This window comes from Mycteria americana, chromosome 3, assembly GCF_035582795.1.
Source record: "Mycteria americana isolate JAX WOST 10 ecotype Jacksonville Zoo and Gardens chromosome 3, USCA_MyAme_1.0, whole genome shotgun sequence".
Lineage (NCBI taxonomy): Eukaryota > Metazoa > Chordata > Aves > Ciconiiformes > Ciconiidae > Mycteria > Mycteria americana.
In genome coordinates this window covers 40,468,632-40,493,872 of record NC_134367.1, presented here as the reverse complement: position 1 = coordinate 40,493,872, position 25,241 = coordinate 40,468,632, and the positions used below count along the sequence as shown (strand labels likewise).

At 41.6% G+C, this 25,241-nt stretch overlaps 1 protein-coding gene across 1 annotated transcript; it reads right to left on the bottom strand.

The window, feature by feature from the left end:
- Nucleotides 1-391: 391 nt before the first annotated feature.
- Nucleotides 392-24,716, bottom strand: LOC142407533 (serine/threonine-protein kinase MARK1-like). The gene is made up of 9 exons (XM_075497155.1): nt 24,465-24,716; nt 23,214-23,506; nt 18,662-18,717; nt 17,383-17,521; nt 12,795-12,922; nt 10,613-10,748; nt 8,878-9,055; nt 2,041-2,260; nt 392-1,143 (listed from the first exon to the last, which is right to left on the bottom strand). Exons 1-9 carry the CDS (start codon nt 24,714-24,716, stop codon nt 392-394), a joined length of 2,154 nt encoding a protein of 717 aa, XP_075353270.1.
- Nucleotides 24,717-25,241: the final 525 nt, after the last annotated feature.

The following is a 25,241-nucleotide window of genomic DNA, read 5'->3' as shown; positions in this document are numbered from 1 at the left end:
CCTGAGCACGTTTATTTCCTGAATGAAATGTGTAAGTACAAGTGACACAAGTTTGGGACAATACATGTATTGATACAAAACATTTAAAATCTTATCTTCTGCCCGCAGTGTCCACTTTTTTGTCTACATATGCTTGATGTTGTTCTGTTACAGTGGCATCTGTTTTTCTGCATCTTTGGTGCACTCTGCAAAATTTGTAGCCCAATGTTTGGCGGATATCAGAGGATACACAGCTTAAATCATACCATCCTTTTTTGTGTATGGAAGTGTCTCATTTTAAGACTGGATTACTCTCTCCTGCCCACCTTTTCTCGCTCTCTGTTTCTGTCCATGTTTGTTTCTTTCCTGCCCCTTCATCCTGTTTTCTTCTGATGCTTTGTGGGTGCTTTATTTATGCAAAATTTAACCTTAGAATCTCTGCTTTTTTCCCCAACCTGGTTTGGTACGGTGGAGATAAAACCGGAAGATTTAGATCTGTAGTTTTAGGTGTGTGTCTGAGTTGGATAAAGTTTTTCTTAGTTTTCTTGTTGAAAATGTGGGTTGGGTTTTCTTTAGGCTGCCTCATACTTCTTGTGGTAAACGTTTGCTGTTGGGACATGGGGCAGGCTGGTGGTTTTGAACCATTGACTAAAACCAGAGGGCAGATATTTGTATGTTGCCGTGATGGCCCCAGCCAGGAAATCTTTCTAGCTAGGGTTTCTCTCAGGGCAGCTTGTCGCAGCCTGGGGAAGGGCGACAGCTGGGAAGAGTCAGTCATGAGGAGATCAGTGCCCTCTTTATCAAGGTGCCACCACGTTGGGATGTAAATGTTATCATCTACAGCCTTCAGAAGGTCTTTAATCCTCATGTCCTGATGAGGGAAAGGACTCCTGGCAATAATTATGTTTTCCATTAGGGACTGGGGAAGCACTTTGCTTGAACATGTCATGGCTTGGACATTTGAAGAGGGAGGTTGGTTATTTGCTGGAGTGGATGTCAATTTCTCACGAAGACATGGTTTTCTGGCTTCAGTCAAGTCTTCAAAATCATTCAGATTCTCCTGAAAGTCCAAAAGTGGCTGATACATGGGCTCACATGGCGTACTTTTTCTTGATGACTTAGGAGGTCCAAGGTGGATCAACTCTCTGCCTGCAAACTTGGAAACTAAATAGAATATAGAATAAATCAGATCAGCTTCTGCTGGAATGGTATTTTCAAGAAAAATAACATGTTAATATCAAAACAGCTTCATCCCATAATAAAAAAGTCAGTACTTGTAAAGGCATAAATAAAAGTAGATCTTGACATAGAATGAAATTTTTCATCAAGGATTTAAAGCAAATGGTGATCTGGAGGTAGGCAATTGCCAATTTTTTGTTGGGTGAACCGTCTTAAATGAGCACCTCAGCATAAAGTTGCCTGCCTTAATTTTAGTGACTATTATTCATTTATGCTTCTGGGGCTATATATCACATTAATTTAACCATGCCACATATGTGAGTAGCTGTGGGCGTGCAATAACTGGAGCAGAAATAAGTCTAAATTCAGATCTGGAGTTTGATTATCCAGTACTGTGCATCTTCTATATTTTTGAGACTATGGAAAATGATGCCATGGATGTGAGTGCAACCCCCTTCTTGAGTATAAGTGAAGTTGTGACACTTGCACCATGCTCACATTCATCCTGGGAATGTAAATAATTTCCTTTTTTTACTCATAAACGTCTATTCTTGGAAGTGCCTTAGCAGTACTAGTACCATCCCAGGGGCACTCAAGAGGAACGAACCTGCACAATGACACGGAACAGTTATTTGTAATCAGTACCTGCAGAGTGTAAACCAGATCAGGGGTTCATCACCTGCTAATTTTTTCACCTGATCAACATTAAATCAATCACCAAACTTGAGGCTGGGAAAGAATTGCTCAAAATACTTGCAATTTCAGAACAAAGTGGAAGGATATTTCTATAGCATTTTCAGGAATTGTGTTCCCTTTTTTTCCCAGACAGATACCCCGGTACCCTTTCAGACTGAATGCCAAGACTGTATTTCAGAACAGTACCTTCTGGGAAGTTTTCTTGGTTTTCCAGTGTAATTGCGACCTCATCTTCTTGAATAGCATCTGGCACTGCCAGGCTTAGTACAGAAGGAAATGCCCTGTTGCCATAATTCCTGAGGTTTTCCAGAGTGTCCATTTCAGCCTTCTGGGAAATCTGAATTTCTGACTCCCTATTCAAACGTTTATCAGGATTAATATTTTGTTTTTCTATTTCATTTTCCCCCTGCAAAATGATCAGACAGCATTCAATTAGTATGGAACAAGAAACCACCTTGAACTTTAAAGAAAATCACAGTATAACACGTGCAATGGGAAATCTTGTTTTCACACAAGCCTTAGTTACACACATCAGCTTTTCATCTGAGCAGACCCCATGCCAAAGGTTCTTCCTGAAACCCAGCTGCACACGGGCTGGCAGACCCTGCCTTTTACTGCACAGGCCATAGGGAGCAAGTTTTCATGAAAACCCACTGGAGGCTAGAATGCCATCTTTGGAGAGGCCGTAGCACTTCCTTTGAGGCTTATGGCTCAGAGTCTGGTAACAGATGTCTGAGGGAGACCAGGGTACCACAGAGCTCATGCTGCAAAGCAAAAACATTACAGGATTCTGTGAACCACCCCCCGACCCAGGAGGAAGATTATCTTGGGACTGTGAGGGCGGGCAGTCAGCACAGGGCTAGAGCAGTCCTGGGAAGGTTTTGCAGTGGGATCGCAGCAGGAAGACCTCCATGGAGCTGTGGTATCAGGACTGAGCATCCTGACACAAGCATGGGCTCCAGGACTCCCTCCTGCTGCGGTGCCGTCACCCTTACTCCTACGTGCTTCCTACATGCACGTGGGGGTGTGTTCTCATATGTAGGACACTCGTCTGTCCCATGATTCAAGTTTTCAGAGCATCATGTACGCTGGGTTTCAGGTATCAAAACCTTGTGAAAATGCAAGGGCCGCACAGTGACATAAATCCCCTTCTACAGTACTAAGGGCCACGATGAGCTATCTGCACCATGTGCTGCTTCTGCCAAAGACCGTCTTCTCTCAGGTCTGGCACGCCTGAAAATGAAATTTCTGAAATGTATTGACTATCCACATGGATATTCCAGTTCACGACCAAGCTTTTTATCACGTTCTCTATATCATCTTTGACAAACCCACTTTATCGTTATGCAGCTACCACTTCAAGGATTATCTGTAGTAAGTTTTGATCTTTTCGCTGCCATCCCCACATAATACAAATTTCTTGCTTCCAGAATCAGAGAAGTCATTTGTTTTACTGTGGTATATTTATCTTTCATGGTTTTCTTCTATTCTTTGCATTGCAAAGTACTCCCCTTGTGAAAAGTATGTTTTCAATCTGATGTGCCATTATAAAAAGTGGGTGTAATTTGTGGAGGAAAGGCACTTTTGAAAGCTTGCATGTATTTTGTGAGTTAGCAAAAATGTTTGGAAAAGTTTGAAGGGCCCCAAACCTCAAACTTGTGGGGTTACTCCATCCTTCCTACTTATTTGCAGCACCCAATCACAATTAAGGAAATTATTTTTAAAGTATTTATAAAAAGAAACACAATATGTTTAAGTTGACAACATATTGCTGAAACCACACTAGATCAATTGGGAATTTGAGATGTCATAAGCATTTTGGGCTATGCAATCAAATAGTCTCCCAGGATTTTACACACTGCTAGTTAAGAAAACAAATTTTCATCTTACATTTTGCAAGCTGTCACCTTATATACAGTATATCAGAAAACTTGCCATGACTGGTTTTACTGCCAGACCTCTTAAGAGCTAATTGGTTAAGCACCTGGGCAGGAAGCTTTTTGGCAGAAATGCTATTTTCTGCAAGGACTAGCTATAAAGTTCTGGATGGCAAATTGTAATCATTAAGGCTCCCTCTTCTACAACAGAACACATAAAATGTAAATACATTGCTTGGAGGAATTACGATGCATAAAGGGACAGGCTGTGTTTTAAGTTTATCCAATGACTTATGGCTCAAATGTGAACATGGAAAGGATCTTACGCTTTTTTCAGGGTCAAGTTTTCAGCAGACTTCTCTAATTGCACCCAGAAAAATGAGAATCACATCTGTTTGCATCCACCAAAACTATTATTTGCATGTACAAATGTTAACTTATGTATACAAGAAGGAGTTGCAAATGCAATGACTTGCACTGGTTTTTCAAACACAGGGGGTTTTGTACATGAAAAAGAATTTCCACACTTTTTTGCAGTTGTAGATTAGAAGTTCTGCTGAAAATTTGTCCCCAGGAAATTGTATGTTTCTTCGGTATTGTGTGAAAAATCATAGCGTAGTCTGCTGCCTGAAATGAGTTGAATGCAGTGGTTTGTGAATATGTGTTTGAGTTCCAAACAATGTTTTGGGCTGATTGTGTTGGTGGAATTTTTTATTGCATATTATTCATGAGCATTGTCATGAATGCAAATACTTTTTTGTTTGTGTTGATATTTGATATGTTTGGTTCTTTTTGGACAGAATTTTCAGAAGAGCTAGATGCCAACTTTCTCTACAATTCACTGAGGAGCAGGGAGGTTTTTAATTTGCTCAAAAATACTGGAGTATTTTTTTACCAGAAATTTACTCCTTTATAAATATTAGCTGTCTGTAAATATCTCTTTTCATAGGCAGATAAGAATATGCAATATCCTTTACAGTCCTAGAGAGAAATAATGTAAATTAATGGCAATTTGTTTTCAGGGTACTTCATTTTACCTGTGACTGTTAGTTGTTACTTATTTGTTTTGCACATTTAGATTTAAATTTCCACTCATTTAAATGCAAATGCTAATTTTTGTGCTTTAATTTTATGCACACGAGTTGTCTTGTTTTGCTCAGTGAAACTATTCATATACTTAAAGTTAAAGCTGATGCATACGTTTGCAAGATCTGGAGAGCTGAAAGGAAATTATGTGATTTAATGACAGATCACACACTGCTAGTAATAAATAGCAAATAGTTGGCATGATACAGAATAGAAAGAACATCTATCTATGCATTATGAAATATCCTTGGCATAGTTTGTAATACAAATATCGAATATCCGTGCTGTTGTAATTAAGCTCCAGTAACAGTATCAGGATCTCAACAAGAAGATGAAGAAAAAGTGGGAAATTTCCTCCTTGCACTCTGTTAACAATCATTACGCTTCTTCCTCAGTTTCAATTCTCTGTGGGCGGGTGGTCGGAGGAGTGCGTTGCAGCCTGCCAAAGAGGTGGTTGAATTTGGCCTCTTTTAGACCAAAGCAGAGAATCTTCCCCCCAAGATAATGCCCTGCCAGCTGCCTCCTCCGAGAGCCGCGCCAGCGCAGCGTGGGCTAGGCTCCAGGGGAGCTGGGGGCTGCTCTTGGCTCTGCCTCTGCCCAAAAACGTCATGCCACCCGTGTGGGGCTCCGCCTTGGGGTCCAAGAGATGCATTCTTTTCTTTTCCCTATATACTTTGCATACGCTTAGGGCTAAGTTTTGCAGTTGTGTAAGCATGTGCATAAAGTAGCTTTTGCTGAAGAACAGGCTAGAGGATACTGGAAAAAGAAGAGCATTGGGTAAGAACGCCCAATTTGATTTCTTAGCCAGCCTTCCCCTCCCTCCCTCCTCTTTTTGCCCAAACCCCAGTCTTTCTGGGCAACAGGAATATTGTTGAACATTGGAGAAACTGGCATAAGGTGGTAGCACTGATAGTCATGATTTAAAAGAGCTCCTGGGCAGGAGTGATTGCACAGGTTAATTGTGTATAAGGCTTGAATAAGAAACAACCGAGAGGCGATCATTATTAACTACAAATAGTTGCAGAGCCTAACTACTAGCAAGGGAGAAATATTAATTTTCGTAATACAGAAGAATGTAAGAGGGAGTAGAGGGATGAAATTAAGAAACGAACGATGTAGAGTGACTATGTGGGAAAAAAACTATGAGTTTTACAAACACTCTTTGATTACAGAATAATCTCTAAATGGTACTAGTATCAGGCTTTGTATTTCTGAGTTTAAAGGTAGCATTTACAAACCTTGTGCTAACAAACAAGAGGAAACGAACTTTTAATGACATGGAAAGGTAGTATGAATTGGTCTTTTCTAATTTCCTAATTTCTATGTCTTAGTAACAGATATTAGAAGGTATTATTTATGATAGAATCCACTCTGCCAAATATAGGCATCTAGCTTGTGCCTGTATTTCAGGTTATCAGCAAAGATGCCCTCCTAAAAGTGAGTCATTTCCCTGCAAAGCCATCAAAGGGAGATTCTGTCTGTCCGAATGCAAATTTAAGAAGTCCCCACATTGAACATGTGAAGATTTTCAGATGAGCATTGTTTTGTGGTGCAGAAGAAAGAACTGCACATCTGGGAGCTACGTGGAACGGGACATAGGGAAAGTGTAGAAATGGGGAGTTGTGATATGGCACAACCGAACAGAGTCCAGAGTGCATATCCAGTTCACGTGCTAGACCCGTCCCCGCTAGGTTTAGTTCAGCAAGGGGAAGTGCAAAGTCCTGCTCCTGGGGAGCAACAGCCCCAGGCACCAGCATATGCTGGGGCCACCCAGCTGGAAAGCAGCTTGGCAGAGAAGGACCTGGGGGTCCTGGTGGACACCAAGTTGATCATGAGCCAGCCATGTGCCCTTGCTGCAAAGAAGGTGAATGGTGCCCTGGGCTGCATTAGGAGGAAGGTTGCCAGCAGGTGGAGGGAGGTGATGCTGCCCCTCTGCTCAGCGCTGGTGAGGCCACACCTGGAGCAGTCTGTCCAGGTCTGGGCTCCCTGGTACAGAAAGACATGGAGCTACTGGAGAGAGTCCAGTGAAGGGCCACAGAGATGATGAAGGGACTGGAGCATGTCCCCTGTGAGGAAAGGCTGAGAGAGCTGGGACTGTTCAGCCTGGAGAAGAGAAGGCTCAGGGGCATCTCATCAATATATACAAATATCTGAAGAGAGGGGGCAAAGAGGACGGAACCAGGCTCTTTCCAGTGGTGCCCAGTGACAGGACCAGAGGCCCTGGGCACAAACTGAAACACAGGAGGTTCCCTCTGAACGTCAGGAAACACTTTTTCAATGTGAGGGTGACTGGGCACTGGCACAAGTTGCCCAGGGAGGCTGTGGAGTCTCCATCCTTGGAGATATTGAGAAGCCATCTGCGCATGGTCCTGGGCAACCAGCTCCAGGTGGCCCTGCTTGAGCAGGGGGTTTGGACCAGATGACCTCCAGAGATCCTTGCCAACCTCAGCCAGTCTGTGATTCTGGGATTCTGTGAAAGTCACCACTGTTTTGAGCTGGTAGCTGGCTAGGTTATTTTGCGTCAGTACTGGCTTGGGTTTAAACCTTTGACTGGAAAAATGTCAACATGGAGAAAGAAAATGTCAGTCATTCCTTTGTTAAACTTCCCCTCTTTTTCTCCTTGCTCTACCAAAACCTCCAGCCTGCCTGGAAAATATACTAGGACTTCAAAACAATAATTTGTAGTGTTATTGCCTTACTATGGGAGCCATTTTTCGGGTCTGTGCTTGAATTCAGCTTGACTCTCTGCCTTAATAAGGCATTTTGGATGCCAGGAGTGGCAGGAAGAAACGCAGCCCCTTAATCAGCTTGTAACTTAGTTGATGCACAAGATCGCTTCCCTCTTCCACCCGGGTAGGATGCTGAAAGAGGTCACAGAGGACGTGAAACGCTACCACTTGCCTGGAAGGCTAAATCTCTAGGGGCTGTAAATCAGCTTGCTATCCAGAGATTCAGGAAAGCTGGTCAGTAGCCTTCACAATATGGTTCTTTTTGAGTGACTTACCATTTAGGAGATCCAATTTAAAATTTTAACATGAAAAAATCACATATGAGAAGGAAAGCTTCCTCCTCCTAAGCGTGCACGCGCGCACACACACACACACACTCCCCAACTCATATTTTTGGGTTGTGGCTCTGCCTGCAAACATTACACGGGCTGTTGCGACCTTGGGGCTGTGTGCTGGGATGGAGATCTGGATCTGCTCAAGCTCATCTGAATAATTTCTAGAGGAGTCAACTGGACCTTCTCAAAATACAGCTTCTCCGGGGCAAAGGCTTTGAATGGGAAGCTAATCGCTGATGTGTGTTATTTTGTTGCTGGAACTTTCCCCATTGCACTTGTGTGTTAGAAGCTGGAATTTGGCTTCCTGTCTGCCTAGTTTCTGCCTGAGGCGAAATTTTTATGACTGAGCTGTGAACCCCTTAGTGGAGACGGTTGTAAAAGAAAAGCTTACAGCCTTTTTAACTAATTGTGGCCTTACCAGCGATTACCATAATTTTCTGAATTTATTTTTTAAATTTTTGTCCCCTCTGATCTCACTCCATGTCCCTGAGTGAGTTGGAGCTGGAGCGTAAGCATAAGATACAGTGGTAAAAATACAAAAAAAGATGCTGGGAAAAGATTTTACAACTTTCACAGCTTCCCACTCACTTCCCCAGACTTTGGATCAGGCCCTCACGGACCAGTCAGAAAGGGAAGGGATGGCGAGGTCACTGAGATGCTAATGTTCCTAATGGAAAAGTAATCTTTTATGTAAAGCAGAATAATTCTCAATCCCATTACAACCAGCAGCCCATTTTTAAAATTAATTAGTCATAAAAAAGGGTATATTTATCTCTGGAAGAAAAAAAATCCCTTAAAATAATCACCTCTGAGAATGCCAGGAAACATAGGTTTCCTGAGACTGCACCCAGATCTGCAATTTCATTACGACTTTTGGTGAGTTTTGTCTCCATTCCATGGACAACCACCTTTTTCACATGTGCTGTGTGGCTGTCGTGATGTTCTTCCTAGGAATCCAGGGAGCACTTTGTGCTTGCCATGATCATGGTATCTTACCTGGGCTCTTTTGCGGTCTTTCTGGTACCTGAGCAGTTTTTTCAGCAATAAGCAATAAGAAGCCATGGCAGGAGAAGGTCTGTTATTTATTAAAATGTTGATAACTTCTGAAAGACTGAACTTCATCATTTCTGTCATGTAGTTTAAAACAACAGGATTCAATTCACTGGGGCAAAGTCTGAAATATTAGGAAAAAGTATTTAAATACAAATGATGCGTCCAGATACAATGTCAGAATTTACAGTAAGCGGACAACACACTTCTTGTGGTGTAGCTGGAGCAGGCTAAGTCGATTGTACATGCAAATTATGATACACAGTTGTGCAAAAATCCCCTGTCAGGCTACGCTAACTTCACTGCAGGGCTGAGGCTCTGTTACCGCATTATTAAATATCCTATTGTTGATATAATTGATTACTCTGAAAGGACACCCGCGAGGATTAAGCTTGAAAAATTAAAAGATGGAAAATAGCATTTTCTCATTTTAATCGAGTGTGTATTTTTTGGTTCTCAGTATAGTAGTCTCAAATGGATTAACAGAGAGATAGTGTGTGTGCGTGTGCGTAAGAAGACAGGAAGAGCCCCAAAGGCAGGCAAATCTCAAAGGACAAAAAAAGAACTAAGGAAAGTACAGGAGGATTTTTATTTTTATATAAATCAGTTTGTGAAATAAAACTGGTTATGTTATAATGATAATTGTTTTACTCACAGACTTCTGTTAGTAGTAAAGTCTAGTAAAGGCATTTTAGAAATACGACAGCCTTGGATGCTGAGACTCCTAAGACATTTTTTCAAACTTGTCTAACTTCAGTATGAATGGGCACAGACACATCTGAGGGGAGGGAGGGATGGCAAATGTAGGAACGGTGGGCAATTCTCAGAGAAATGAACAAATTGCACATAGATTTCTCATAGCCCCGGCTGTGACTGGCAGTGGAACGCCTGGATTGTGGTAGGAAAACCTGCCACGTGTCCTGTAGACACCATTGCAGATGGTGCAGATTACATAGGCCAAATTACTCTCTTTTTTGATTAGTGTAAAATATTGAGTTTTACAGAATGATCTGGGCACAAAATATTTGACCCATGACTAGCTACTTTCAGCTGTGAGGAAGATGTAAAAGGTCCATCACTGAAATTAGGTATTTAAAGACATGCAAAGTATATTTTGCAGCCTCCCAATATGAAAGATGAATAACATCTCGAAAGTTGGCAATGTTTATGTGAAGCATTATATTGCACATATCTATTTCAAACTTTTATAATAATCTGAAACTGCAAAGTGGCTTGCTAAGAAAAAAATGGAGACTAGTTAAGGCCAGTTACAAAGATGGATGAGAATAAAAATTATTAGAATAACAAGAACTTCAGTGTAATATAAAAATGTCATTCCCTCAGGTAGGCGTGTGAGACCTAGTTTTGCAGGAAAGGATTAGAAGCACACTGTCTAGAAATTAGTGGCACCAGTGAGGCATGTTCAGAACAAAATTAATGATACAATGGATATAAGCAGTTCTATAAGGATGTTTCCTCTCATATAAAATTTACTCACAGTTAGAAAAGTTGTTGTGGTGTTTTCTGAAATAAAATTCTGTCATTTTGGGACAGCCCTGAGCAGATAACAAGAATCTTCTAAAACAAACAAAACAAAAAAATTCCTAAAAACCCCAACACTTCCCCCTCAAATCCCAAATCCTGAAATCCCAAGCTAGAAAAGAGATGTGAGTTTTTTTACCTGTTCTCATAGGTAGAAGCATTCAGTATTTTCCTGGTGAAGCCTTCGTTCAACCATTTGTCTTTTATTGCTTCTTTGACTCCAGGCCTCTTAGCAGGGTCAGGCTCAAGTAAGGACTGCATGAAGTGTACAGCTCCTGTGCAGTATTCAGATGAAATGGCTTGTTTACTAGTAATATCTGATTATTTGGGGAGTGCAAAATTTTCCTTTTTCAGAAATGTGGCACTTGCCCTGCCTGAGCAGGGTGGGCAGCAGGGGCCTAACCATGCTGGGAGGCATGCTACGGACCTATGGATGCTGCTATAGATACAGCACTGGACCTCGCTTCCTAATTTGCTCGATTTACCCCAGTGAATGCAGCCTGTGGCACCAATAGCAATCTCAGCATTGTGCTCACTCAGCATTCGATCAAGGCTCTGAGAAGGGACACTTCTGTGCCAGCTGACTACCCAGGAGTTACATTCCTCCCACAAAGAAGCTAACCTCATTGATAAAACCCTGTATCGAGGGCGGGAGATGGACCCGTGTGCTCAGATGACGTGTTGTGCTTTGGCTTCCTGGAGTTGGGACAGGGAAAGCTCAAACATTCCCATATGTCTATCACTCAGCTCCAACACTGCATAAAGTCTCTCTCTTTTTTTTTCTTCTTGGGAAAACTCTACCGAATTCTTCCATATTCCTTGGGGATGTTTTGAAATGAGCAACATGGCAAGTGAGCATTAAACTGGAAACATACTGCTCCTTTCACTTGTAATCTCCTTCAGAAGAACTTAGATCTAAAGTATGCAAAGCTTGTTTACTACTGCTCTCTCACTAAATTCCCAATGGGCAAGGGAACAATGGAGTTATCCGCAATCTTCCACTAACTGTGTGGGCTTTGTAGAAAAGCAGAGATAATGCATTTATTAGTAGAAGTTATAACAATAGCATAAATAGAAAAATTAGAAATATAATAATTGCAGCTATGGAGGGCTTGTAGAAAAATGGAGCTGCTCTCTGGCAACCAATCTCCAAAGAAAGATAAATGAGAGACTAATGTACAAGCATTCTGGACAGCTATGGTAGATATCCTCATACCGTTTACTGGGAGAGAAAAAGAAATTGAGTCATCACATTATCTTAATACTGTAACTCCAGACTAGAAGCAGCTAGCTTAGTCTGGAACTGTCTGCTGCTTCCCAGTGCTTGGCTGCAGGCAGCCACTGAAGCTAATCTTGGTTCCTAGGCTCATTCTTGCCTAACGTCAGAGCAAAGCTGCTCAAAACGATGGGGAGATCTGAACTCATGCTGGCAGATAGCTGGGTAAAACAAGTCTCATTTGCTCTGCTTTCTGACTTGGTCAGTGAAGCTGCACGGCAACGGCTGTGAGAAGGGGCCCAAGCCTGTGATGGTCAACAGAGCCGATGCTAGCCCAGGTGGAGAGAAAACAGGGACTAAAGCCAGAGGTGTAGAGGAATCATTGTAAAGCAGCAGAATTGTGAGCTTTGAGGAAGTAAATTTTGGACTGCTAACCCAGAGTGTATATACACCAACATGACTTCTGGGTTTTAGAGCCATGGGCTGTAATTCAGGATAGAGCTTTTGAGAACTATCTTTCCCAGTTGTCCTAAAAGACTCCATAGGCTGTACCTCATTAAAGATTGTCAGTAAAATTCATTGAAAAATGTTGTATTTCAGTTCTTTCTCATGAAAAATATGAATAGACTCTTCACAAAAATAGCCTTCCCATTTCTTTAATTATCTCAGTGTTGTGGGTTCTGTCTGTAGCCAAAAGATAAGCTCTTCAGGAAAAATTATCTAAGGTTTTGATAACTGTTTTTTGGGAAAAACAGGAAAGAATGCCTGGCTACGACACACAGCGTGGGACATACAAAACATGACAGAGTTCTCATTTATTGCACAGCTGCTCCACTTATGTAAAAGCAATGTACATTTTATTCCCCCTGTAAATAGGAACCAAGAATAGTGGTCTTTTGAGGAGACAACAATGTTATTTTCCTACTAGCCTGAGATAAAGAGATTTTGCCTAAAGCACACAAAAGTTATTTCTAAATGCAAACGAAGCAACTGGAAAAGGTACCTCTTATTTTCCAGAAGATTGCGTTATTGCTAAATTCACTTTATTACACGGGTTAGACCTTTTATACATCCGTATTCTTTATAAAAAATCGGAGTGCTTTACCAGGGGAGATATCTGACGGAATAGGGCTGATTTCTCCAATTAACATCTTTTGATGTAGTTGCTTGATATTAAAAGGTTCCACCGTGAAGGGTAATGTGCCAGTTAGCATAGCAAACATGCTTACACCTCTGTCAAAGAAAAAGACAAACATCAGAGCTCCATATAATGCTAATGAAGATTTGTTTAAAAATCCCACAAAGCTATGAGTCAGATTTCAGAGATTTGCCTTCAATATCAAGAATGAGGTTACAAACTACCTCTAAGCAGCAATTTGTACTGAATACACATCTTACGCCTTTTTTCTTTGTGTAGATGCCATTTTATCTAGAAAAGAATGTTGTGGTAAGTGTGTATAAAATAGACTGTACAGTGAATGACTGGAAAGCCTGCAGTGTTGAAAGTGGAAACCTGCTGTTTATTTTTAAAATAAGCTCATTGGAGTGTCAGTGTAGTGTACCCAGCCCACCAGAATAAAGCATTTCGGTTTGGAGGCTGAGTGACAACACAGAGCTGGGACTGATGTGATAGATCTTGTTCCAGAGAGTAATTCAGTTCTTCTTGCTTTGCTCAGATTGCTAAATTAGGTGTGACTTATGCCTAGAAGGCATTCATTTGGTAACAGCTTGCTGTTGGCTAAAGACTTAAAACTTTAAGTCTTGCGAAAGACTAACAGTCTGCTAGCAGCGATCAGCAAACTTTGTGAAGGTTTGCCATTCAGTCTGGAGAAGTACCAACGCTTGGAAAACTTGCTTAGCTGTCCCGAGTTTGTGAACGGGGAGGTTTCCTTGAACACTCTCCATGGTACTTCCTTGCTCCAGCTGAGCTGCGCCACCGCAACAGCACTTCTCTTTGCCATCCTTTGCCGTTTCTCTATTGAACTCAGTCAAGACAGTCATTTTAGGAATTCAGGCAATTCTAATTTAATTGATCTGGTTGGTACATTAGTGCAGATGATGACGACGTTATCTGGGAAACAGATCTGTTTGTGGCGTGCACAACTACAGTCTTTTTTTAATGCTTTCAAACAGTTGGAAAAACCGTGAGAAGATGATGGCACCATTGAAAAACCATGAGAAGATGGTGGCACCTTTTTCTAAATGTTGCATTGAATTGCATTTGAACCAGTGACCTATGGATAAATGTTTTTTATTACTCGCAACTAGGACTTATCTTGTCTCACTTTAACCGTCTAAAAACCTAGGTATCAGTAGTTATCAATGGAATCAAAGACAGGCCTCTCCAAGAGAGTTTCATCACAGCCACGTTATACAGCTATTTTAGGCTACATTTAAGTGTCTCAGGAGATGAGCTGTCTCCCTGCACTGACAATAACAGGACACTAACTGCCTGGTATAACCCACATGCCTGGTTGTTAAATGGCTAAATATAGGTGAGATCAATCTCTTCTCACTTTACCAAACCTTCTGATAAAACTAGTCCTTGAATGTAATGCTTTCCAAAACTTTCCTGATGAATCCTTAGAGTAAAAAAACCCAGAGATACAAAGGAAACATGCTGCAATTAAACGACATTGAGTTGACTGAAGTAGCAAGGATCGTTGTTCTATAATAGATAATAGCATGTGGATTAAATGTAGCTGGAGTTGAAGCAAGAGAAGGGCCCCTGAATATTCTCTGATGAGTGGGAATAACATGCAGTGCAAACGGATCTCTAATGTCATTACAACATTAAATACATTTTTCTTTTCAACACTGCAAACACTACCATGCACTTTAAATTGCTGGTGATGATATACATGATTGGTGCTTTAAACTGGCAATATAGTTCTTTTCATCAGCCTACTGGATGAGGAATCCCCAAGGTATGGGAATTTGGGGAACGGATGGAGCTGCCATCCTAAAAATCTCTTTTTAAATCTTATGTACAAAATGTAGCTAGTTAACAGTAATGCACTTAGTGGTTAATTATAGCTGGAATCTGATGGCATGCTAAACTTGAAAGTTTATTAGCTATAACAGACTGCTTTTCCTCTCTCCGACTGAACTATCTGGATTTGTTTGAATACAGCAGCTGTTTCCTCAATTCAGCTGGTGCACAAAAGCCAATCACTTTCCAGTCCTCCAAAGAATCTTTAAAATCTTATGCACAAAAGTTATGATTAGGCAAAACAAGCACTGCTGTTCGCTGTTGCCTCATAGGAGCCTTAGCTGTATTATAGTTGAATCTGGTTGGTTTTCTGAATGTGCTTCTGACTGAACATGGCTTTCTGGTTCCCATTGTAATGACTCCTTGTCAGTCCTGCTGCATAAAGTCACTATTTCTCCACCACACTGGAATCTTTTGCCAGAGTCCAGTCGATCTGCAATCCTTTACTTATTTTGCGACAATAGAAGTTACTTATCTTTCTAATTAATATTTTGGTTCATCAGAATTCCCTTTTCCATGACAATAATGTGAACAATTCAGGTTAAATAGTAAATATGCTTTATGCCTAAAATGTAGAATATGTCTATGTTAAATACCAAGGGCCTTATATAAGTTTTATATAGCCCTTAACCTGTTAAGTGATGTTTATTAACAGTGAGCTCAGTAAATTGTTCTAAGGTTACTGCTTTGCCTTCATTCAGACATTGAAACGTGAAATAAATATAATCCTATTTAAGTGCTGACAGCATCCCCTAGACCTGATTTGTCTGTGTTATGTCTACATAAATTCACAGTAGCGCTCTTGAAATCCAGACTTATACTGAAGTAATTTGGTAGAATTTGTCCCTTCATCCTTAACTTTGTGTACCATTCATATCGTGTAAATTTACAGGAAGGTATAAGAATCATAGTTAGGTATAAGAATCATAGTTAGGTCAAACCCCTAATATATAGTATGTCTGCCAGAAGCAGGTCTTGAGAGGAATAATGTGCATTATATATTTATGTGTATATAAATCCTCTTTCTCTTTTGAGCATATAGGAACGCTAAGCTTCTACTTTAGACATCTGAATCAGATGCCTATACGTAGGTACCAGCAACCTTGTAGATGAAACTAAAACGCTTTGTCCTCTGTAGATACACAGTTTAGTAAAGACTGCTGAGAGCTCCTCAAAAAGACTCCGTATTCTTGCAGCTGGACAAGCGGGTGGGGCATCCCAGTTCAGAGCAGTTCTGTACAACCAGACCTCCTGTTCCTTCTGGCAGGTGACCAGAGAGAGGTAGTTTGGGTTTGGATCAAATGCAGCGTTGTGTGTTGAACAGAAGCAGAACGTTAAGATCCGTTAGATCAATACGGTTGTGGGGTGGGATGGGAGGTGGCACTTCTAAGCCAAAAAGTCCAAATACTCTTACAAGTCTTCTGAGCTGTTTGAAACCCACGGGCTTTCATCATTGGCTTCAATAGCACCCTGATTTTTACCCTACCACTTGTTAGTTAAGATATTGCAGGGAGTTATGGTTGCAATTGTAAATAGGTGGGAGGAGTCTGGACAAAGGTGCATTTGACCAGCCACTGGGTTTTTGAATCTTAGTGCTCTAGATGAAGATTTGGCTTAGTCTGTATTACTCATCTTCTATGCCCTGAATCATACCTGCTAGAAATGTGCTTAAAAACGTGTTCCAGGTGGAACTCTCAGACCAGGGCATATGGTCACTATCAAAACAGCTGAGGAGAAGCTGATACGTGGGCACATATACCTACAGATAAACATGAACTGCCTTTGGACAAATGATGGACATGGAGAGCCGCTCTCCTATCCAGATCCATGAAGATCAAAGGATACAAAAATGGACTTAATATACTATGATTTTCTCAGATCCATCCAGAAAAACTACCAAAAAAGTAAAAAAACCCAAACTTGACTGCTAGAATTGCAAACTGCAAATGCAGTTGAAAAGTCTGAGATAATTTATGTGAAAAATTACTCTTCTGATGGCACCTTCTGCATTATTCTTTATTATAAGAGACATATCCTATAGATGTAATGAACAAAGAAAAAGGAATCCATTCAGGTTTGTGCCACCTATGAAGTAAATAACTCCACTTTTTAATCGTAATCTGATATAAAGGCCTAGCCAAGGTATGGATGAAGGTCTCCTGGCTCTGCTGTAGCCACATCTTTGGTCTGTGTGTCCCTGAGACTCAATTTTTCTGTTCAGATTTCTTCTTTTGGCAAAGTAGATGGAAATGCCCATTTGTCCGCTCAGGGTTTCCAGGGCTTCTGATTTTGACAGAAGTTACTCAGATATCAGCTGTACCTGTGTGCCAGAAGGACAGGAGGGTGGGGGTTCATCTGAGGGGGCTGGTACGTACAAGCTCTTTCTCTGCCTTTTCAGAACAGGCTCCTAGAGCTGGGTACCCTACCTTCTGCTGAATTCCCTTGCCACAGGCTTACTCCAGAATAGCACATGCATTGCTCATTCATTTTTTTCCTCCAGTGTTCTGCAATGGATACACGTTTCAAGATATATTTTTCACACCCATACATTTTTTTTTTCTGGCAACCCTTCTCTGATATATCTCTGCTTTCCCCACTGATGCCCCAAAACAGAGTGCCACCAACCTATTCATGTCAGAGTCTTGTCTAAACGATTCAGTGCTGAGATTGTTTTGATAAGTATCTTTTTAGACCTACTTACATGGACCAGACATCCACCTTCGGACCATATTTCCTATGAGCAAGGAGTTCTGGGGCAGCATAAGCTGGGCTTCCACACTGGGTATGTAACAGCTCCTGAGAGAGACCCTCAAACTTTGCAGTATTGCTCAGTCCAAAATCTGACGGTCACAAAAACAAAGGTGAAGAAGTTTTAGTCTCTTCTCAAAATAGTTTAACTTTGCAAATTGGTTAAAGATAGGAGAAAGATGAAAACAGCAGCTGGCTTTAGCATCTGGTGACATCTCAGCTGTGGATGCCAATTTGGGTTCAAGTAAATGTGCCATGAATTAGCAGAGGTAACAGTGAAGTTTCCCAGCCATGGGGATGTACGCCTGGTTTGGTTGATTTGGGTTTAGCTATTTTAGTTTGCCTCAGTTGACTGTATGCTAGTACAAGGGGTTAGCTACACAGCTGCATTAGCATGGCTTAATGAGCTAGGGCATTTGGCTCAGCTGGCTGTGCTTTAGCCCGTTGTAAACGTGGGGTAAAATGTGCTAACTGAAGCCTTTTTCTCTGTATATGTGCATGTGTGCAAGGGGGAGGGAAGAGAAAGGTGTGATTGTAAAGGACTGGCTGGCTATAAAACAGGGGTGAAGAGTTGGTGCCTTTTTTCTCAGAGGTGTTAAGCTTTTAAAAGTTTGGGAAACACTGGGTTAAACATGTGGCGTCTCTAAAAGGGAGCTTCCCTCGCGGGGATTTTTCTGTGCGGTTTCCATAGAATAAAATTAATGTTTCTCTGAGCTGTGTTAACTGCTTGGTGCAAATTCCCTCATTTTTATAAATGTTTGCTTCACAACTGTAGCAAGGTTTCTGTTAGTGACCAAAAGAGCCTTTTTTTTTTCACATACCAAATGATGAGGTTTCTAGTTGGAGTAATGACTCGACAGAAGCTAATGTGTCCATACCTGCATTTCACCCCAGAAGATTTATTTCTTTGTCTACAAATCACTTCTGCTAGGAACAGCTTTCTACACATAAAAGCTGTAATTGTTTCTTGCTTCTCCAGCAATACACAAGGGAAAACAATAGGCAAAATTGTTTTCCTTGTTCTCTTAAAAATATGTTTTAGTTAAAGCTCAAATAAACAAGCTGTTAAGTTATACTTCATAACTTCTATTTATTCTAAAAGCTCAAATATGTTTATTGAATAATCACAAGCTCACTCATAAAATGTGCTGTTTAAATAGTAGCTGAACTGTCACTGAAAGCCACACAAAATAAAAAGCTGAAAACAAGCTTCACAGATAACGTGTACCTACCAACGATTTTGATGTTGTTGTTCTCATCAAGAAGAAAATTTTCAATTTTTAGGTCCCTGAAATGAAGACAGAAGGCAAACTTTAAGGCCTGATGTCCCAGCTAACCATCTGCAGATAGTTTTTAGCAAAGTTTAATTGAAATAATAACAATAGTTCTGCACAGCTCTGCCTACAGTTCTAACAAGATCTTTATTCCTTCCTGAAGTTTTCAGTTGGGAAAAAGGAAACTTTCTGTATTTCAGGGAATATTTAATGAGTACATATTTTAAATAGACCATTCATTTTAGGAATCATCCGTTCTACTGATGTACTTTTTTTAGAAAAAAAAGAACATCATTTATTTCTTCTTTTGAGTCAAAAAGAAAGTTGCATGTACTTAGACCCGGAGTGTTTTTGTCTTTGTTGAAGTAATGAGCACTGTTGAGTATTTCTGCCTTCTTTGTGAGTAAATCATGCCTGAGAGGTATGAAGGATGAGAAGGGAACTGGAAAGTAAGATCTTGCAGAGGAGGGGAGATGTACCACAGCTGGGTGGGGGACAGATACCCTGAAGGTGGAGACATCTCCGCAGTGATGTTTATGTAAACAGGGTCAACCAGTATTAGCCGTCCCCGCAGGAGGACGTAATTCAGAGCTGCAGGAAAAATGCTGTTAGCTGGCTCAGGCGCTTACTTGCTTATTGTGGGAACATTTATATCCTTACAAATTCAAACCAAAAGCCAGACTATTGCTCCACTGTGGGGAACGCCTGAAGTGGCAGCTGAAGTCTTTCGCAGCACGGGGGAATCCTCAGCCAGTGTAATTTGGGTGTTGGGAGGCGTTCCAGGAGCCTGCGGTGCTTTGCTGACTCCCATCACGGCCTCCCGCGTGCCGCTGGGGGCTTCCCTCGGCTCTGCGGGGGGCGCGGGGGGACAGAGCAAATTTCAGGAGCGGCTCCACGTACGTGGATTTCCCTCCCACCCTCTCTGAAGTCGTGAAGCACTTTCGTCAGCCCAAAGACCTCAGAGAGTACAGGAGGAGAAACCAGAAGGAGGGATGGGAACAAGGACAGGAGCAAGGAGCAAGGGCTGGGAGGACCGGTGCTGCACGAACAGCACTGCGCTGCTGCAGGGGAGTAAGTCCGGAGGTGTACCCCGTGGTCCCGGTGGGTGGTTTTGTGGGAGAGTCCTTTTATCTCCGTGGTTCTGGAGGGGACAGCATTGCGCTCCAAACCCTCTGCCGCCCCAGGCTGAGAATGGGATGGAGATGGTTTTAATGATAACTCTTTAATCGGTTTTAATTTGAATAGCATGTTTTCTAGAGTGGCAAATAAGCCAGTGCCCAAAAGCTGGGAGGTAGATTTAAGATAGCTTTGTTCGTAGCCTATCCCTGTGACAGAACGCTGTGCACTAAAACTGTGTGGTTTAAAACCAGTTGTGTTTCAGGCCACTGCAAATCTGACATTTCTATCGGATTTAGCACCCCACAGTGCACTCTGATGACTTTTACTACACTACAATTAAATAATGTTACATTGGATTACCACAACTGCTGTTCTATAGGCTGAGCTGAGTGATCACACAGTTAATAAAAATGTATGCTTTCTTGCCTGAAAAACCTGGTAATGGTCACTATTAAAGTTTACATAGTGTCAGAAGTTATCCTGCATCAAAGATACATCTTTTTCTTTTTTTCCAGAGGAAACTTTCCCAGAAATGTTGTAAGTTTAAGCAACATCATCAATTTTTTCTCATTCCCATGGGGCCTTCAGAGAGAGTGCCTAGAGGGCAGCTTGTGATGCTTCTCCAGGTCTTTGGTCCAGTAGTGATTCAAAAGGATATATGACATTTTTATATGGGAGAAGGGAAAATATCCAGGAAAAATTAGGAACTGTACATGCAAGCAAGTTACTGTCACTTAGCAAGCGCTTTAGGAGTTGGTAGCTGACTGTGTGCATGCGCTAGCCCAATCCAATTGCGAGGTAATGTGATTTAGCTTATATGTCTTTATTTGAGGTTTTTAAGCTCAGATGCATTACCTCACCACTTGGCCACGTCTAGAGCAGGCATAGGGATAGTTAGCAGAGCTCAGCTGATGAGTGTTAGCTTGTGAAGCTGTTGAACCTGATCTTGTGCCTAAGCCGCCTTATATCTGGCACAGTAAAGTGCTGTGTGCTGGATGAATAAGCAAGTGAGTCAGTCCTCCATCTTCTTGATCATTTTGGCAACAGTTGCATCAAAATCAACCGTGATCTTGCGTGGACGAGAAAAGTACTACCTTTACTGTGAAAAGTAGACACAACCTTAATTTAAGTCACAAGGATTTGGTGGATCAGTGCTGATTTTAGGAATAGTGCTGAATAGGAAAAGTAAAGCTCAGGAAACAAAATAGCTGTCAAACATAGCACAGGATTTCTGATGAGCGATATTAATTTGGACTAAAAATAGTTAGAAAACTGGCCAGTTTTTCATCAGGTATATTATTAAGACAATAGAAAATACTGCTTTTCTGAGGTATATCCCAGGGTTAAAAATCAGGAATGCCCATAAGACACTTCTGAGCAAAAGTATATTAGATTAGCAAATTCTTAAGCTTAGGAATGAGACCTTGGAGGCACCTCCATTCTAGTAAAATAAAGAGGCCCCGGGCACAGACCCAAGCATTGGCACACAATTATCCATCTCATGAAATTATTACCATGATACCTGGTGTGATTTTACCAGCACCCTCCCCAGCAATGCTCTGACACCTGTGGGGTGCTGGGGTAGTGTGGAGCAGCAGCTGTTCCCACCAGGCAGTTTGGGAACTCTCCTTTCCTTGTGTTAAAGCAATACAAAGAGTTGAGCTTTGCTCAGTGCTTAGATGAGAAAATCAGATTGACTTTGTGGGGTAACTTTCCTATTTCTGTGCTCATCTTTCTGGAAACATTGATGCCTTCTTTGCAGAAGAGGATATACCCACAATTATCCTCGTCGGTTTAACCTCTGCAGTGAATTGCTATAAATCACTGCAGCTGGAGCTGAGCGGGGAAGCCCTTCCAGATCCTTCCCAGTCTGCTTCTGGTATGAAGTCAAGGCTGCAGCTCTGAATCTCAAAGCTAGCAGCAGGTCACAAGTTGAGGTACTGCTGACTGAACCTATGCCTGTGACCTAGCAAGGTGGCTGGGCTCCTGCTGGACCATGCAACTTCATAAACCCTATGACAAGGCGCTTGAGAGCCAGGGATGAATTTTCCTTTAGTTATGGGGTTTGATAGTAAAGCAAGTCTCCGGAAGAGCTCACACCACTTCATACCTGGCTGCTCTCAGGGTGTGCAGCAAAATTATTCTCTCTCGCAAAGCCTTCCCAGCAAAACAATACCAACACAAGAAGAGAAAAGTAGGGGAAGATGTCAGGATACTTCACTGCTCACCAGGAAGAGTTGTTTCCAAACAAAAAGAAGGGATGAGGGCTTGAGAAATTCATGAAGAATGTTGTCATGGGAAGAACGTAAATGTTATTAACATGGGCACTGAAGAAATGCTGTAAAATAGATTAGGGAACCACCAAGGCAGGGATGTCAGCCTGGACTAAATGGGTGAAGCGCCTTGGGTTTATTTTCTGGTGGGTTTTTTTGTTTTGTTTTGTTTTTTGTTTAAATTCTCTAGGTCAGATACTGACTATTTCTTTCTTGTCCATTCCTTACTAATTAACAAATCCAATACAATTAAGTGCTGGCTTGCAAGCATTTCAAGTCACAAAGCACTTGTAAATGCTGAGCCATCACATTCACAGCTTATTTGTTTCACGGCTGATGTAACAATACAGTCAACTGGATTACTTGCAAGGTCCTGGGGGCTTTCTTGATGAGTGCATTTACCATTTAAAATTAAGGATCTGACTGACTGCGGATCATTAAGTAAAACAGAAAACCAGTGGGAAAAACTGCTTCTTGCCTATTCTCCCACCTCAAATGGAAGTCCTGATTCTGCTGCTCTTGGCATATGTGCCAAGATCCCTAGTGGGGGGAAGAAGATCATCTCTCCTTGCATGGGCTGCTCAGGTTCCTCTAGCAGTGGCTGAAGTCATGATCTGTCCCCGTAAAGCAAAAGCCAGCATGGAAGGCCAGTGACCTGCCACAGACCTGGGCCCGCAGGACCATGTCCTCTGTGCAGCCAGTGAGCTGTGATTCCTCAATCTTCTGTCCTGAGTGATGTGTGGTTATTTCAATATGTTGTGGCTAACCAAATGAAATCAATATTTATATGCATAGCCACACTGAAATATTTGAATTAGATACACGCTTTTCACCAGCTAATTCTGAGATAATCACGGCAAAGTATTAATTTGTTGTGCTGATCAGCTCTTATCCCTGGTCTGAGTTACTTTACTTCCCAAGGAGTGTGTAACAGCTTATCTTCTACCACCACTGAGAATAAAATGCTTTATTAAGATGGGCTGAGAGAACACAGTCTTCTTTGCAATCCTTGTTTTTACAAGGGAAAAATAAAGAAATGCTCTCAGTGAAGAAGAGCACTCTATGTTCTTGCACACTTTCTTTTCTTACTGTTCTTTGGAAGGAGGGAAACATCTTACCTGTGAACAATCCCCTGGCAATGCAGGTGCTCTACTGCAGACAGAATTTGCCTGGTGTATCTCCTTACTTCCCTTTCTGCCAGCCTCTTTTTGTCACAAATTCTGTCCAGGAGGTCCCCACCGAGGCACAGCTCCATCACCATGTAATAGGAGTTGTCAGTCTCCAAGGTCTCAAATAGCCGAACAACATTGGGGTGCTTAATCATCTGGTGTATCCGTGGCTCACGCTTCATATTTTTCAAAACGTAGGAATCCTGCTTGGCTTTTCTCTTGTCAATGACTTTTATGGCTACCTAAATTGCAGGATATATGCAAATTGGCAACAAGCTTTGCAACCTAGATTAATTTTCAAAAGGATGGGGAGTAAGCTGACATGTGGGAGAAGCTGTTTGACGTGATGTTGATAATCAGTATCACAGAGGGAGACATTGTCGATGGAAGAATACAATTTTTATTTCTTTTGAAAGCCAAAACAAGAAGGCTGAACTGTCATGTCTATCCATCTGATTGCATTAATAAATACACATATATGAAATGTTCTCAAGTGCAAAAAATCCCTACATGCTTGACTGTTAACTGCATCTGTACTGTACCACATTTTTTTCCTAACATGCTCCCTTCTGGTTTGGTCTAAAAGCCATTCAAGATACTGGCTATAAAGGGCTGGGATTAGGCCCTTTGCAGTTTGGGCAGCTAGTCAGCCAGTGAAGCTACTGAAGCCATAAGAAAAGTAAAAATAAAAAAGCCACTCGATGGTAATTCACCTTTCCACAGTTACGTGTAGTGGTATGTTATTTTAGCCCAACTGAGCTAGAGATAACAGATGTTATCTGTATCCTGCCATATAAATGATTGCTGTTGGAGTGGCTGGCTTTTCAATAAGTGTTGTCCATAGCTTTAAAGGTCAGATACGTCGCACTAATTACTCAGTGAGGATTATCAGGGAAAGCAGATTTGAAATTGTCCTTACGCCATTACCCTCTTCTCTTTCAGTGGGAGGATATCTTTGTTGCCTATATTGTTTTATAATTGTGAAAACAGTTGCACTCAGTACATATTCACACATGTGCCTGATTATACATGAGCAGTAAACTCAATTTATGAGGTTAATTTATGAGGATAAGGTTCAGAGGATAATTCACTGAGTAGATTGTGGTTTGCAGATTAAATGGTCTGAAATTCTCTGCCATAAGTTAGTGGTGAGGTTACTTGCGATTTCTAGTGCGTGGTACCCTCTAATTAGGAGCTTACCTTCTCCCCCGTGGGGATGTGCAGCCCCTCCATCACCTTGGCAAAGGAACCCTTGTTGATCATTTTGCCTACTAAGTAATTCCCAACTTGTTTGGAGTGAGGGAAATTCTTTCCAGTCTCTTGGGGCATCTTGTTAAAACAAGCAGGTATTTTTATATCCTTTAAGTTTTTCTCCCATTCTGGTAATATCCCATCCAAGTTGCCAGTATCTGTCATTTTGTCGTCCGAGCCTGCTTTCATTGCTGTGGGCATCCCTGGAGAGTCAGACTTGTATTGCTACTTTCCAGATGTAGCTTCTGATTCACAGCAGATCCAGGCGTTAAGTCTGTACATCTTGTGGTGCAAGTGCCATCCCGCTGATCACACAGCAACTAATCCTTTCCCTCCGAGACTCCGTGTTTGTCACTGATCTCTACCCTGGGCACGCAGATCTGCTCAAGCAGAACCAAGTGGTAGATTATTAACCTAACCTGATACGCAATGTCAGTTAATGCCCCAGAGCTGCCGAGACAGATGACACATAATCCCAGCGTTAGCCTGGAATATACCGCTCTCTTCCTCCTACAGCAGGTCCCTAAACAAGTTGCACCAAACTAAACTGAGCCTCCGTTTTCCTTGCGTGCATATTGCTGGTGTGCAAGGGCACAATTTATTTTAAAAACAGTGTGATACCTAGCACGAACGCAAAGCTGAGTTATGTACCTGATGCTGTGCAAGCATTTACACATTTACTGTGTAAAGCATATAAACATATATGCACTTGTAGCACATTTAAGT